The sequence below is a fragment of the Quercus lobata genome, chromosome 2 (genome assembly GCF_001633185.2).
Source record: "Quercus lobata isolate SW786 chromosome 2, ValleyOak3.0 Primary Assembly, whole genome shotgun sequence".
Lineage (NCBI taxonomy): Eukaryota > Viridiplantae > Streptophyta > Magnoliopsida > Fagales > Fagaceae > Quercus > Quercus lobata.
In genome coordinates this window covers 19,665,231-19,681,535 of record NC_044905.1, presented here as the reverse complement: position 1 = coordinate 19,681,535, position 16,305 = coordinate 19,665,231, and the positions used below count along the sequence as shown (strand labels likewise).

Here is a 16,305-nt window from a genome sequence, read left to right as displayed (position 1 = left end):
ACCACATGCAAACCAACATAATTCAATTTAAAACGTCCCCAGCAAAGAAGAAAAAAAATATAGAGCAAAAATAAGTCAAACATCACTAGTTTACTACCAACGTTAATTTACAGGTAACTGTTATATCTCATGGAAAGATATTGATGGTGCAACCATTGTATGGCTATAGAAGAAATACTCTTTGGAAGCATAAGACTACCTCTTAAGAAATATTTTGGTCCAAAAGCCAGTATCCATGATAGTTTAATTAGTCCTTAATATTTTTGGTTTTTTCTAGTCTTGGGTATTTTCGTGATTATATACTTGTAGGTAGAAATATTTCAGTCCAAAAACCAGTATCCATAGTTAATTAGTCATACCAAGTGCAATCCATAGTTAACTAGTCATTCTTTCTTTTTTTTCTGTTTAACTTGGTTTTTCTAGAGTCAAGGGTATTTTCATGATTATATACTTTTTGGTTGCAGGACATACTCATGGGTCTTGGATATTATTTTATTACATTTTGATTCATTGGTAATAACACACACACACACCTGGTGGGTTTTGAACCCACTGCCTCACCCTCTACCTACCTTGCTCTTACAAGGGGAGAAGGTTTGCAAAGAGCCTTGTAGCTCAATTAGCACCTCCTGACCATCCCAACTAAGACAGAGGGTTCAAAACCCCCCTCCCTTATTGTAACTATTGAATTATAAAGTATAAATAAAATAAAGGTAGAAGGTACCATATGAGTTATAATTGATTGGCAGGTTCTATTTTATCAAGAGTTACTTATTTAGACTATGGGCCTTTATATGGATGCATTGGTCCAATTCCATAAGGAGTTTGTTTACTACCCAAAAGTAGAAGTTCTAGTCCTATTAGAAAAAGTTAATATCTAGAGTCCATATAAGTGTGTCACTAAACTCAAATAAAGAAGAGAGTGGATTAAAAGAAAAGTGAGGGTTTTGAACATTGAGGCAGGTTGGAAGGTGTATTCTTTTTATTCTCTTTCTTCATCACAATACTAATCAAAGTACTATTCACATAAATTGTTCACGTACACTCTTCATGCTAAAATTCAAAACCAGTGGACAAATTCAATCTCAGCTTCTTCTCACGTCTTTTTTTATACTAAAATCAAAATTTTCATTTTTCCTACCTACTAAAATCCTAGTTTTTTTTTGAACCCTAACCCTTCTTTCTAAGGTTCTAAACCCATAGATCCTCAGGTTCTCCTAACCAAAAGTCCACCACAAGCATGTAGACAGATTTTTCTAATCTGCCCCAAATCAAATATACGGCTACAAGACAAAATCCCCCAAACTTCTTATAACAATGGTTTCTATTCACCAAATTGGAAAAAAAACAAAAAAACATAAAGTTGAAAAGTATAGTGGGCAATTAACTTTAATAATCAAACCATATCATCGAATAGAAAGGAGATTAATTCTACAGGCTTTGCATTCTAGCAAAGCCAAGGAATTTGAAAATATTTTCCCTTTTTTTCTTAGGTGGGTTTCAATCTGCTACCAGTCTCACAAATTTAGAATTAGTATAATAGGCAAACCAAAGCTATTATACAATTTAACAGCCTTACCTAAAAGTACCATAAAGAAGAGGAAATATACTCTAATCATTTAATTTTTTTGCCTACTTAAAGGCAAATGTGCAGAAACTTGTTTCAACAATAATTGCTATAGAAATGACAGAGTTGTTAAATACAGCAGTAACAATTAAGGAATAACCCACTAACTTTGTTTAGGTTTGACAACTCAAACATAAGATAAAAGCAAAATAGTTGCAGTAATGATGCATTCTGTGATATAAGAATGTTTGTCAATTTAGAGAGAAGAATAGCAAGACAGCACAAAAACTAGTCAAGATATGTAATAGCACATGCTGGTCAAACAAAAAAAAAAAGAACAAGACGTATATTAAGCAAGCATAGATGTTGACATCACATATATAATAACCTATAATTGTCAATCAAGATCGTTTTCAATGCAAAACATAGGCAAATTACCATACCAGTGACACGTTCTTTGCAATTAGCTACCTATACTTAATAAATGCATGGATCAGTTAAAAGGCCTAAAAGAACCCATGCAATTTCAGTAGAAATTACCAAATTTGCAGAAAATAGAACGACTGCAAGGACAATAGGGAGTGCTGAAACAAAGAGTTGATGAAATACAGAAATAAAAACAGGAAAACCTCCAATATTGGTATAAGTAATATAAGATTTCTGCATTCACTAATTGGAATAAGGATTCAGATAGCGTCCCCAATCAATTTGGATTAAGACTTTGATAAGTTGAGTTGAGTTGAGTTAAAGTTAGAGATTCATATGACAAAGCTAACATAAAATATAACTTTAGTTACGCCAAAAAATTGATACGCTTGGCAAAGTGATGTTGGGAATCCGAAGTTCCGAACAATTAAATCAAGTGAAACTTAATTGTCACATTGAAAGAGTTTAAGAATTATACTTCTAAGAAGATGGGGGGCCAACATTTTATGCAGCCTTGAAATCTGCTCCTCTTGATTGATATCCTTAAACTCTTCCTGGAACTCCTCTAAACTTGCAAACTGCAGTGAATTAGAAATCATACATTCAGAAAATGGTCATAACGTTCATAATCAATTACTGTAACATACTCTTAAGGAATCAAACAATATCGCCCACTGCTATAATTGCTGTAATATACTAACCTTCCCGGCATCAAGGAAGTGCATAAGCATGAAAAGTTCATCCAGATTATTCTGAAATGTAAGATACGAGTCCCCATTAGTATGAACAAATGACTAAGACGCATGCAACAAGTTATAGAAGTGAAAAATATGCATATGAGTGCAAACATAAATGCTACTAATCAAAAACCAATTCATAATTATATTAAACACCCAATACATTACACCAAACAAATTTTTTTATCTAAATGTAATAGATAAATTATCAACATTAACCCAAACTGTTACGCTACATAGCCAACATTTAAGGAAATCGAACTTGCATCAAGCAATCAGATGAGGTGAAAGATTACATTTATGAGACAAGATATATCCAAATTCCTCATATCATTTTTTTAAGCCAATTCCACGCATCATAATAACATCAACAATAAGACCCCTCAACTGTGTCACATTTCAATTTCATCTATGAAGCATCTATCGTGTTAATTTTTAGTCCTTTATTTTTTAAATTGATTCAATATTACCCTTACTATGTCTTGTTGTCACCGTGCAAACAGCAATTACAAATGTCTTCCTACTCGTCATTTTTTTTATAATGCCAATGTCTTCCTAATTGTCACTGTATTACTAACGCAGTATGATAAATCACAGCAGCAATTACAATACTGGAGAAGATGGCGTCACATGACATGCATGTGACATGACATCAACAACCACCTTAAATGAGCCACATGTCAGTCAGGTTACTTCTCTTATTTTGTGAGACCTGCTATGAGTTGACATTCCACATTAGCGATTGTTGTTCGCATAGTGACAGCATGAAAAGACAAGGATACCGTTAAGTGTTTTAAAAATAATAACAAAGCTAGGTTTTATAATACTTCCAGCAATTTTCTTATACAACAACAACATTATACAAATCAAAGAATGAAACTAATGGAATCCCAAAATATGCTGTATCATCGCAATTTGAATAACCCAAACTAATAATACCAAACAGATTTTTTTGGTCAGTCAATGAACAAGCTGTACAGTAAATCATTTTCTTATGTCAAAAATCTATTATGAATTTATGATTATTAGAAACTAGCAAATCTCCATGGCAATGCGGAGCAAACTCTTCATTTTATTTTCTTTTTTGATATGTAGTAACATGGAGCAAACTTATTCATCCAACACACACACAAACACAAAACGTTACATGAGAAAATGTGATCCAATTCATAATACCACAAAAAAAAAATTATGAAATGTTGTAGCAGTATACTGAAGTATCTATAAAAATAACAGCATATTTGGACAACAAACCTGAAGAGGAGTTCCAGTCAAAAGCACACGATGTCTACTTGAATACTGTTTCATTGAAGAAAATAATTTTGAATCCTTATTTTTGAGACGATGACCTTCATCAACAATCTATATAGAGATATTAGCATTAAGCCCAAAAAATATACACATTGAGGATTAGTAATGTACACAATGAGTCACAGGATGTTACCATGCACTCCCACTTTATTGGTTTCAATGATGTTGTGTCCAAGTTAATCATCTCATACGATGTAAGAAGGACATCAAATTTTATCCTATCTTGCTTGCTTTCACTAACAACTTGACCAGATTTCTTTTTCTTTATCTTCTTATGATTTCTAGGGAAGTAGAATTCATACTCCCTTAAAATAGCACGAGCTTGGGAAGAGCCAACATACATAACCTGCAGCAAGTAAACTTTCTTTCAGGACAAATAACTGACCAACGACAATGATAAATTTACAGATTTTATGTACATACAACATTCATTTGAGGTGCCCATGTTGCGAATTCACGTTCCCAGTTTCGCAATGTTGAAAGTGGAGCAACCACCAAATGTGGAGAAATGTTCTCTCCAAACAGAGAGGCCAAGAAAGCAATACTCTGTATGGTTTTTCCTGCAACCAACAAAAAGTTTGCAAAATCCATCTGCTAAGACACACAGACTGCTCCTTTATAGAGAAGGGGGAACACCAAAAAATAAAAACAAAACACAGAAAACTTACCGAGTCCCATCTCATCAGCCAGTATCACATGAGTTTGTTTGGACCAAGAGTAACGTAAGAAGTTTAACCCTTCAAGCTGATAAGGATGTAGTGTGCCTTCATTTACACCGAAATCCAGTTAAGAGTTCATTATAATCAAACAATATAACAGACAACAGTGACCATGTTATAGAAAATTTCAGACAAATAACGTACCTCCAGAAAGAAAGTCAGGGCTATGTTCATACTGTTGAAATTCTTTCTGCTTCTTCTTTGATTCCATAGCATCTTTAGGGATGCTTTTCTGCTTACTAGAAGACAGTTTAGAGTACCTAGACTGAATTCTATTGAATCTCTCTATTTCTGGTTGAAATGCAGAAATATCAGATTCAAACTCCCAATAACATTCATCATAGGGAAGTTCTTTCCACTTCACATAATATTCCTTCTCATCATCACCACCTCTGCAGCACTCAACAAACAATACCACATTCAACAATCATTTCCCATTACAGTGTTCTAACAGATCAAAATGATGAAAAATAAATCAATAAGGAAATTTGATAATAAGTTCACAAAGAACCCGATGAGACGTAAAATAATAGTTAAATGAAAGTATGAAACTCTCCATAAGATTATTTTCATATTGTACAAGATGAGAGTGATTAGATTTAGTCTGCCCTACATCATGATATGATGGAAGTTTTAAGATGGATGATAATAAATAAGGTTTGAACATAAGGAAGCAAATAGGTAGACAGCATGAGAGATAAGGTAACAAAGAGATAGAAACACCACCAACAGGACTGTAAAAATTGAGTAAACTCTGACCAAACAAAAAGAGCTATTTGTAATCACTATAACCTAAACAAAAAAACAGATGTGAGCACACCCCATTTCTAGCCAACACAATCAACCCTTTTTTCACCTTGAACTGGTCAAACCAAAACAGAGAACTTCAAAACTAGCCACAGCCTTGAAATGGCCAAGCAAGCACACAAAGGCACATATCATTAGTGATGTATACAGAGATTATTAGTTTCTTTAAGAATCTTTATTAGTTGCTTGCAAATGCATGACTTGAAGGTTATTCAGGAAACTAATAAAGAATTCTAAAGAAACTAATTAGAAAGAGATTTGTATACACACACACTGAGAGGGAGTTACAATCATGATCATCCATGAAAAAGAATGAGTGGATTAAAAACATACAAAATATATATAATGGGACAGTACACTGAGCCCATGCAATATATGATATGAAGTCCAAGGCAGTACTAAAAACATGCAAGGAAACAGCCATGCAACTTCAAATAATCATTATATCAGAGGATTATATCTACAATGAAAACAGGGAGTTATCCCTAGTCTAGGATAATTGCAGTAATTGGATTGTGATGAGGTCTAAACTACATAATAATACAGGTGGTGAGAATACTAACATCTAAAAATAATAAGATTGATAGATCTTTCTTACAAAACTTCTCATTACAAGATTTGGATAAATAAAAACTCCTGCAAAATCAAACAAACTAAGGAACAACTCTACATTTTAATATACAATTACAAATAAGACCAACACCATGATTTGAATGAAAAGCAAGAGTAAACTCCAGTTATTAATTCACTAGAATCAAATTCAAAATTTATGCCTGAGACTCAACGTACACACACTTCAAGATTGGGTTTATTTTTAAGTAACACTCCAGCTTTTAAAACATTCAAGCTCTGCAGCATTGAAATTTAGCTAAAAGGAAATCTAAAAGCATTTAATTCAGAACAGAACTGAAGCACTTCATCCTATATTCAATAAATTAAAAAACAAAGAAAAAATTTCAAGATAGTAGAACCTGCAAGCAAGAACCCGATCAACAGTAGTCCATTCGGGTCGAATGGCAACAAAGTCCTCCTCAGAGTTATTGCTTGATGCCATTTGACGATGAAAATTGTTTACTTTCGTCTTTAGACGAGGATTTGTCTTAAACGCTTTAAGGAACTCTTTCTCTGGCACCCTGAGGTGAAAAAAGAAAATGGAAAATGAAAACTGTCGAACTGACGAAAGATCCAGGAAAGAAATAAGGTTAAAAGAACTCATAAAAAGGAGGGGGGGCCGAATTAAGATTACAAGGCATGGCCACTAAAAAGAGAAGGTTTCTAACATTTTATAAGTAGAAGTGTTAAACGTGAAGTTACCATGTGCAATGCAGATAAGATAATCCTTTCCACTTAACAAGATATTGTTTTACAAAAATTTGCTTTGAGCCCAACTTTGAGGCATCACTATCATCAGCAACAGTAGGGCGCATTTCACAGTCCAATATCTTCTCAATATCATTTAGAGGGCTAAACTGCAAAAGTACAACATTTTATTAGCAGCTATCACCACAAATACACCATCTGTGCGTCATTTGATAAAAACAAAGGTTCCAGATATGGAATCATACACATTCAGGACACCTCCAGTTGCCAGGAAGAGGAGCTTTCAGCGGTGGAAGTAAACACTTAGGATGGTAAGCATAAGTACATGTTTCACAGCAAAGAAGATTCCCACTTTCCCCACAGGCTTGACATGAATTATCTTTCTAGTCAAAAGAAAGAAACTTAAAAAATTAATATTTTTCATTTGATGAACAAAATATAGAAACACTTGCAACAAAAACCAAAATGAGAAGCCAAAAAACCAGAGTTAATAAAATTGCTATATATGTAAGAAAAATAAAGTGACTAATAGACATGAACAAAATAACATGAAAATTTTTCAAAAAATAAACTTTTCTCCACCAAATGTCCAAAAAACGCCATCCTTTATTGTCATCAATGCAAAGTTCAGACATCTTCAAGAAATAATGAAAACTATGCTTTGAACACATTAAATCATATTTATACAAACAATCTCAATAGAGACAATATTTTTCAGGTTACAGACGCCAAACTAAAAAGGGGTCCAAATCTTCCTCTGCATCACATTTTCCTTTCAAAATGCTTAAAATTGAAGTCAACAAGTCCTATTCTACAAGAACTCTGACCCAAATTTTTTTTTTTTATAAGCCAAATCTGACCCAATTTATCCAAATGAAGAGACATCATTAGCTAAAACTCAATTTAGACTTTTTTTCTCTTACAAATACTAAATTACGATATATTTTAAATATAGAAAGCAAAAAATTCTTCAGGTACTTATCAAAAACTGATACTAAAGCACCTCATTTGGATGCATAACCAAATGTCTGAGTTGGGCGAACAAATCTTGAAACTTATTTGATAGAGACAATAACTATACCATCCTTTGAAATTAGCCGTTTAGTGTAAAACTATAACCATAGAACTGGTAAATAAAATCCAGCAAGAAGAAGAAGAAGAAGCACAGTAATGAGGCAAAAGATTTAAGATAGGAGAAAAAATAAGTAAAAGAAACAAACCGCATCAGTCCTGACTATCCTTTCAAATTTTTCCTGAGTTGTCCCACGTTTTCCAGGCAAAAGATCAGCATCATCATCTGATTCATCAATGTTATATATTGGCTTCCGATCTGATCTAACACGAAGCCTCTCTACCAAGCTACTCATATTCTGGAAGAAAGACAGAAATTCCCTTAGATTCACATCTATTAGTAATAAGTGAATACTAATAAAATTCTTAAAATTTAATTCATATAAGTTATTAAACTAAGAAAATATAACTATTCTTAATTACAGATAAATTAACTAATTTTGCCCTATTTTTCCCCTTTTGGACAATTGAATATGTACTATGCATAATCAAGATACCTACAGTAACTGTGATAAATAACTCATAATTGCCTTCACTCCAACCATAAGTTATCTACTTCCATGAGCATTTTGAGCAGTGTTTTCCTCTCTTTTTTCAAGAATAGTGTTTAGATGGTTATATACAAATATAAACCAATCCCTCTAATATTTGGTTCTTAAGGAACCAACTAGCTTCTGTAGTCTACATGGTATACGCCTTTCTATTTTGATTCATTTCTAACATCTATGAGGGAATAAGGAAAGATGACAATTTACTATCACTAAAAAATTAAAACATATAAATACAAATATTCATAATATTTATGTTATATACGTGAGAAAGACTGTACAAATATTAATCAAACAATTAAATAGCTTCACAAGTCTCACATCAATTAAGTCCTCTATCACTATATTCTCTTTCATTACCAGCTTCTTCTTATATGTTGCTAAAGCTTTTGATAGTCTTGCATTCAAAGAAACAAACTCACCAGAATCTGTCTTCCGGAATTTTGGAAGAATGAAATGTAATGTTAATTGTTAATTGTTAATTGTTAATTTTGATAATTAATTTGAGATTGGAAAAAAGTTTTCTTCATTTTTTGATTGTTCATCTCAAACCTCATTAAATCATATTTTTCTGCACTTTTATTTTTTTGATAGATAAGAATAATTTTGTTAAAGAGAGGCTACTTCATGTATAAAAAAATAAAAATATAAATAAATAAAAACACGAAGAGCCAAAAGAATTGCAAAATAGAGAAAATTGTATACAAAAAAACAAAGCATCTAAAACACAGCAATAGAAACCCTATTCATAGAGCCTCATGCCCAAGACCAATCAAATAAGGAGCCAGGGAAATTGGCAAAAAAACTAGTTCCCAGTAATCTCCACATCCTCAAATGTGTGCCAAGTGCATTCCCTCCACATATACCACATCAAATACAAAGGAACCCTTATTCCAAATGTCCGACAAGTGCTTACCCACCCAATTCCTCCATCCAAGAAGCAGGTCTATCACCTTCTCCAATAAAACCCAATGTATCCCAAAAGATGGGAAAACATAGTTTTCTTTACATAATGAGAACTATTAACAAAAATGCATTGTGATAGGTCTTAATAGATTTCTTTACATAATGAGAACTATTAAGAAAGCATATAATGAATGCAGAAAACTAGAGATACCACACTTCTTGTCAATTAAATTCCTCCACAATGCATTTTTGTTAATTTTTTTTATTCAGATTAAAAGAATTTTTATTAATTTTGTTTATATGTATGTATGTGTGTGTGTGTATTTGACCGATTAAGTTCATGAGCAATTTGTTTGACATTTTTGTAGTTTGGAATTTGCTGAATTTTTTGGGCATTTTTTTTAATTAAGGGTTTTACTTAATAAATTTTTCCTAGATTCATTTTTATATTATTGTGCTTATCTGTGATCATTGTGGTACCATGTGAATATATCATTAGGTAAGTGGGCAGGCAGGTCCCAACAAAAAAAAAAATGGGTTGAGTATGGGTATTGATTTTTTTTTTTTTTTTTTTTTTACAATATAGAAATTCTACTCTAACCTAATCTAAGTGAATATGAGTGTGAAACTCCCTCCTGGAAACTTGAACCCCGGCCCTTGCCCCCCACACCCCACAAGCACTTATACTTGTGAGGTGATCATCACGCCAAGGTTGCGCTGTGGTTGATTGTTTAGTTAAATAGATAATTATGAATCTGACACATTTAAGACCCCATCCATTTGCCACACCAAGGGAAGTATTACAACTACAGGAATGTCATATTCATCTGGAACTGTGATGCAGGACATCAAACTGTTACCATAAACTGTAAATATAGCCCACAAAACCTGAACAGAGCAAACCATGGATATTATTTCCTTGAATTCTGTATTAGATGATATCCTACTTTCCTATATTTCTCAACAGTCAACACTGTCAATCACATATAGAGGGGAAAAAATCCTATTATCTAATTTCACCTTAATGAAAGACACACCTTCATTCATGACTAGCATGAGTATGATTACAACCAATGTTTAGTTATTGCTAGTAAAGCTATTCCTTAGTAATATCAAAGACATCAACCCAATAATAAATATTTGTACTTCGTCCTGAAGTATACTCAGGTGACACCCTTCTTCTTTTTTTAATATATTTTTTATTACTTATCAAAACAAATAAAATAATAACAATAATAAATATTCTACAATCCTAAGAAAATTTTTCATTCAAATTTTTCCTTTGAATAACCAATTTAAAAATTAAAATTTTCTTCCATGTCTTCTATATATACCTTAACATACTCATAGAATATGTTAGAATTATGGTTAAATAATTAAATTCACCATTTCCTAATAGCTTAGGCTTTTGGGAGATTTCAATAATTTGACATGGTATCAAAGCAAGAGATCCTACGTTCAATCCCTAACTCCACTCTACCTCCCATTTAAAGTATTAAAAATCCCACATGTTTGGGCTCACTTATTAAGGAGGGGAGTCTAGGCCCATACGTGAGGGAGAGTGTTAGAATTATGAATAAATTCATCATTTCCTAATAACCTAAACTTTTAGGAGATTCGGTAACTTGACATAATAAAATTTATAATTAGGGAGAAAAGCAGAAATTTTCAAAAGCAGGATTTTTCAGATGTGATCTGAAAATTCCATTACAACAAAACAATCAAATACTTAAAATGGTCACAAGTTCAACAGATACGTTTTTGATAAGTGCAATTTCAACAAATACTTAAAAAGAACCCTTTTCTTTTTTATATGTTACTTAAGGGAAAACATCACCAACTACCATGTACAAGAGCACATCAAAAATTTACAATTAATTTGAATTTAATAAATAAATTTGCTCTATTTACCCAGCTTACAGCTTCACAAGAGTTTCCGATTTCAATGTGATCAATTAAGGCTATGATTTTTGGATTTAGAAACAAGTTTTATGTTTTGGCAAGGACAAAGCAACTCCGAAATATCTGGAGTCAAGGAGATGGAAACATGTGTATATTTATGTGTAAGTTTTTTTTTTTATATAAGTTATGGCTTTAATATATTAAAAATGTATAGCTGTATTTTTTAAGTGTTTGTTTAATTGCAAGAGAATCATAGATGGTAAAACAATTAAAAAATAACTAAATATTAGTTACATGAAAAAACTGCATTACACCCTTAATTTGAAGTAAATGGAGGTGAATTCTATTATAAATTCCAAGAAGAGTGTCCAATGCACGTGCCTACGAAGGTGTCATGTCCTCATGTGTCTTAAATGCCAATGTCAAATATAATGTGTCTACAAATCATAGCTTATAAAGTAGGATGGATAAACATTCTACGGAACAAGCTTAGCATAAGGAATAAGGGGTAAAGTGGCACCTACTCTAAGGAATAAGCTTAAAAAATATATAAACATACACATGAAATATAAACAATCCAAAAAAAATGGTGCCAACAGGCTTGCAGCCCGATTGGCATCCTCCCCCATCCCCAGTCCACAAAAAAATAAAGGTGCAAGTGAAAAATTATGGCAGCATTGATAAATCAAGGCTCGGCAAGAGCTCCAAGCCAACAATCAGCTACCCCTTTTAGCTGAGTTAATCCTTTCTTGATTTAGTTTTTTCCCTATTTGAGATAGGCAAATCAGTGGAACTTCAATTCATCATTAAAAGCAACCAATTTAAGTATGGTATACAATTGACTTGAACCAATAAAGCAAGCAAATAGATCAAACTTCAGAATTGATGCTTGAGATTATTGCTCAACACCGAAAAACTTTTCACCAAAAAAACAAAGATAAATAGCAGCTTATTCAGACAACCAAAAAAAAAAAAAAAACACACACACACACACGCGCGCTTAAACATTATTAATTTAAACAATCCAAATAGCTGCATTTTATAATTTAGCACAGATGTCAATTAATAAATAGTTTCAGCTCCCAAATCAAAAGATATTAACTGACTTTGACTAATACAAATCCAGCTACAAGCACTATGTTCATTTTCTAGTTCAATGCACTCAATTCTCGGTGGTGGTCAGGATGCCTTAAACAAATATCAGATTCCATAGGTTATTTCTATCTTCCCTACCCCAAATCGGCAGTCAAGCTATACTTAAAAGTATAACTCCATGAAAAGATTTGTGTATGTAAAATGGTCGTACAAACTGCTTGGTTCAATACCTATTTCCAATAAACTATCTCCTAATGAAAGCAATTTTGCAAACCAAAAGTAAGATTATAAAATGAGCATAGTAAGCGTTGAGTTTTGAATGTGTATTATTTTTTTTAAATCCAAGTTTAATAAATATGACTCAAGGCTGATGTTTAAAATGTAAAATTAATGCACACAGCCCATTGTATGAAATCTCTAAATGATCCGAAAAATACTGACAAAAACGAATGAATTGGTATATTTGAAAAAATGCAACAATCTTTAATTAACGTTGCCAAGAAAAATTTTGGTGTAAACAATATGGAGAATCCCTTATATCAACCTTGTAAAGAAAGTATACGTAATTGCTATAGATTTCTTGTTGCAATAAGGATGGACGTCCTCAAGAACTAATGAGGTAATTAAAAGAAAAAGAAACCCATAACCAATAATTTTGAAAGAGATAAAAGGAAAAACTTTAGCTAAAATACTTACATATATTCCCAAATATAGAGATACATACACACACACACACTGACACCAATCTAATTATTCATGCACGTATATCTATGTTTTTAGGTATGCGTCTTTTTCACATATGTATAAATATACAATATATATACACACACACGCGTACGTAAATGTACATACATACACATACATGTGTATCAAAATTGAGAACATTGCAGAAATTCACAATTCCTCAGTTTAATGTGTATATATCCTCACAGGAAAAATAAACAAACCCTATACAGGAAACAAGAATTCAATTTCAAAACCCTACATACATACCTACAAAGATAACTAGATAAATATATACAAGTACATAACACATAAATATATATATAGATATATATATCCCGAGGTCCATGATTCAATTCACCACACTATTGGTCTATGAGATTTCCGGGATGTCTCATGAGTAGAAAGTGGAATAGTTTGACCAAAGGCAGGGACACCACTTTCTCAAATAAATAAATAAACATACATACATACATACATACATACACACACACACACACACACACATATATATGAGATTACACATTTCTGGGAAAAAAAGGGGCAATTCAAGATTCCTGAATACGATTTGAACAACTAGGACACAAATTCCTCAATACCAAACAAGAACAAAGGAAAATGGAAACAAGAAAGAAAGGCCACGTTGGAAAACAACTATAGGAGCTTAAAATCAAAGCAAAGCAACCCTAAATTCAAACCCACACTGAACCCACAAGAAGAGAGCAGAGTGATACACTCCATAGAGAACTCACAGAGAGACCCACATGGCAATTCTCAACAAACAAGCATCACACACTGCAAAAAAGAGAAATACCCATTTCCCAAACTGACTTGAAAGTTGAAAATTCATCAACCATTTCTCACCATTTTCCTTCGGATTTTCCGGAGAGAAAAAAAAGTGAGAAATTTGAGTACACAACGTTGTTTGAAGTTCAAAGTTGGTGAAGTGTGTGTGTGTGTGTGTGGTACTGTAAGAATTGTAGAGGGAAAGAGAGAATTACCAGAGGTAGCCGGATCTGCGAGCCAAAGCACGCCAAAATTTGAAGCCAACTGGAATTCAGAGAGGTTTAGAGAGAGAGAGACTCAAAGGCGGTGTGTAGAGAGAGAAAGAAAGAGAGAGTGCTAATGTGACCAAGACTGTGGAATCTTAAACTAAGAAAACACTTGTTTATATAATAAACTTCTTTCTTTTCTTTTTTTTTGAGGTAGAAACTTTTGAGACTTAACAAGCAATGCAACATGGTTCTTTTTTGTTTTTTGGGTAAGTAAGCAAGGTAAAAATGCATGGTATTACATGAAATATGGAGGGTTTAGATGGGACATTATGGTCTTTTGATAAAGGTATCTATAAAAAAAAATGGCCTTTTGATGAAGGGTATAATAGTCTTTTCATTGTGTTTTTATTTTTTTTTTAATCAAGTGGAAAATTTATCTTTTGGGGAAAAAAAAAATATATATATATATATATATATATTACTTGAAATTTGCTTCTAGGTTCCAAAAAGAAAAATATTGGTTCCCACCCAATATATGTAAGGTCATGTTTCAAAATTTTTAATTAAAATTTTAGAAGAATTAAGTTCCAAGTTGATAGAGTTTCGGTGACAACAACAAAATAAAGCATAATATAACATATTATTGATCTAATTTAAATATATTCAAAGTACGAGTCTTAAGTAAGATATCTTCTTATATTTAAATATCAAATAATATATTTTAACTTTTTGCTTTATATTTTTTATTTTAAATCTATTATTTTCTCTATTTGAGATGCAAATTTTTAATTAAATTTATTTTTCTTTTTTCTTTTTCTTTTTTTGAGAGAAAGAAAATAGATTTTATCAATTTTAGTTTTGAAAAACTTCTTACCAAAAAAAAATTGTAACAAGTATTGCCAATGAAAATTTGTAAACCCGTGAATTAGCTAACAATTGAATTAGTACATTAATTGTAGTATTTTCTTCTAATTGTAAAATTTTATAATGAAAATAGTTCTAAAAGCAAATATAAAATATCAATATCAAAATAAATATTACGTTTAAAAATAATAATTTTACAAATTGTTATAGTGTAGGACCAAGTTTTTTTCAAATTGGTAGTCTTAGGATTGCATAATCAAATCTTTTTTTTTTTTTTCGTTTGAAACTAAGACTCTAGTAGAAGTAATAGCGTTTAATTTCTTAGTATGACATTTTTTTCACGTAAAAATTTAATAATTAATGAAGGGAGCCACAACATTAAGAACATTCTCAATGAACTAACAAAATTTTCCCCCTCAAAAAAAAAAACTAACAAAATTTTAACTAAAATGTCACTTTTCTATTTTAATTGACGTACTTTTCAAATACACTTACTAGTAAACTATATAAGATTTATTTTATTCCATTTGTATACTCTTTCTTTATTGTTTTTTTTTTTTCTGTTAAATATATAGTTTCCCTACCTCCACCATTAAATCAACAAGACCACCACAACAATAACCACACAACAACAACCAGAACCCATCAACAAAAGAATAATGCTAGAGATACAATTTTTTTTACAATAAATTTTACAAATTGCTGATGTGATGAGTGATTATTGGTAAATGAAAAAAGTAATGTTAATAGTAAGCCTAAATAAAAACCAATAAAAAGCTGGTCACATCAACAACTTATAAAAATGTTGTAAAATAATTTATGACAGTAGTATTACACTAATAAAAAATGCCACCCAAAACCCTCAAAATTATCACACATAAAAGTAAAAACTATATTGAATATTAAGTAACTAGATTTGAGCTATATAAACAATTAAGACGAGCCATATTTGTAATTGTAACTGAACTAATTCTTGGTGGTATAGCACATTATTTGGTTGAGTGTGTGGATTTAACGACACTAACACAAAGACACCACCCATATTGTTGAACCTCAAGCTCATCCCAAAATAACACAAGGTCGTATTAATGGATGTTTTTAAGGCATTTGTTAATAAACTATTTTAAGAAAGTTTCAACACCGCTCACATAGGAAATATACAAAGCTGTTAACAAAAGTCAATTACTTTTTTCTTTTTCCATAAAAAGTTTTTAAAAATGGCTCATTAAAAAGTGCTATTAAGGTATCCGTTAACATTTCTCAATAACATAATGAACCATGAAAACCCCAATAAACTCATTTATTGAACCATAC

At 31.7% G+C, this 16,305-nt stretch overlaps 1 protein-coding gene across 1 annotated transcript in view; it reads right to left on the bottom strand.

Annotated features, from left to right (window-relative positions):
* Positions 1-14,281, bottom strand: part of LOC115974878 (CHD3-type chromatin-remodeling factor PICKLE) — a 34,147-nt gene extending 19,866 nt beyond the window's left edge. Inside the window, exons 1-12 of the mRNA XM_031095423.1 lie at positions 14,134-14,281; positions 8,108-8,257; positions 7,133-7,270; positions 6,882-7,036; positions 6,539-6,700; positions 4,905-5,152; positions 4,710-4,805; positions 4,465-4,601; positions 4,175-4,387; positions 3,985-4,092; positions 2,695-2,745; positions 2,472-2,571 (exon numbers count right to left, since the gene is read on the bottom strand). Coding sequence (XP_030951283.1) covers positions 2,472-2,571; positions 2,695-2,745; positions 3,985-4,092; positions 4,175-4,387; positions 4,465-4,601; positions 4,710-4,805; positions 4,905-5,152; positions 6,539-6,700; positions 6,882-7,036; positions 7,133-7,270; positions 8,108-8,254 — 1,555 coding nt within the window. The 5' untranslated portion in view covers positions 8,255-8,257; positions 14,134-14,281. The remainder of the gene's footprint in view (positions 1-2,471; positions 2,572-2,694; positions 2,746-3,984; positions 4,093-4,174; positions 4,388-4,464; positions 4,602-4,709; positions 4,806-4,904; positions 5,153-6,538; positions 6,701-6,881; positions 7,037-7,132; positions 7,271-8,107; positions 8,258-14,133) is intronic.
* Positions 14,282-16,305: the final 2,024 nt, after the last annotated feature.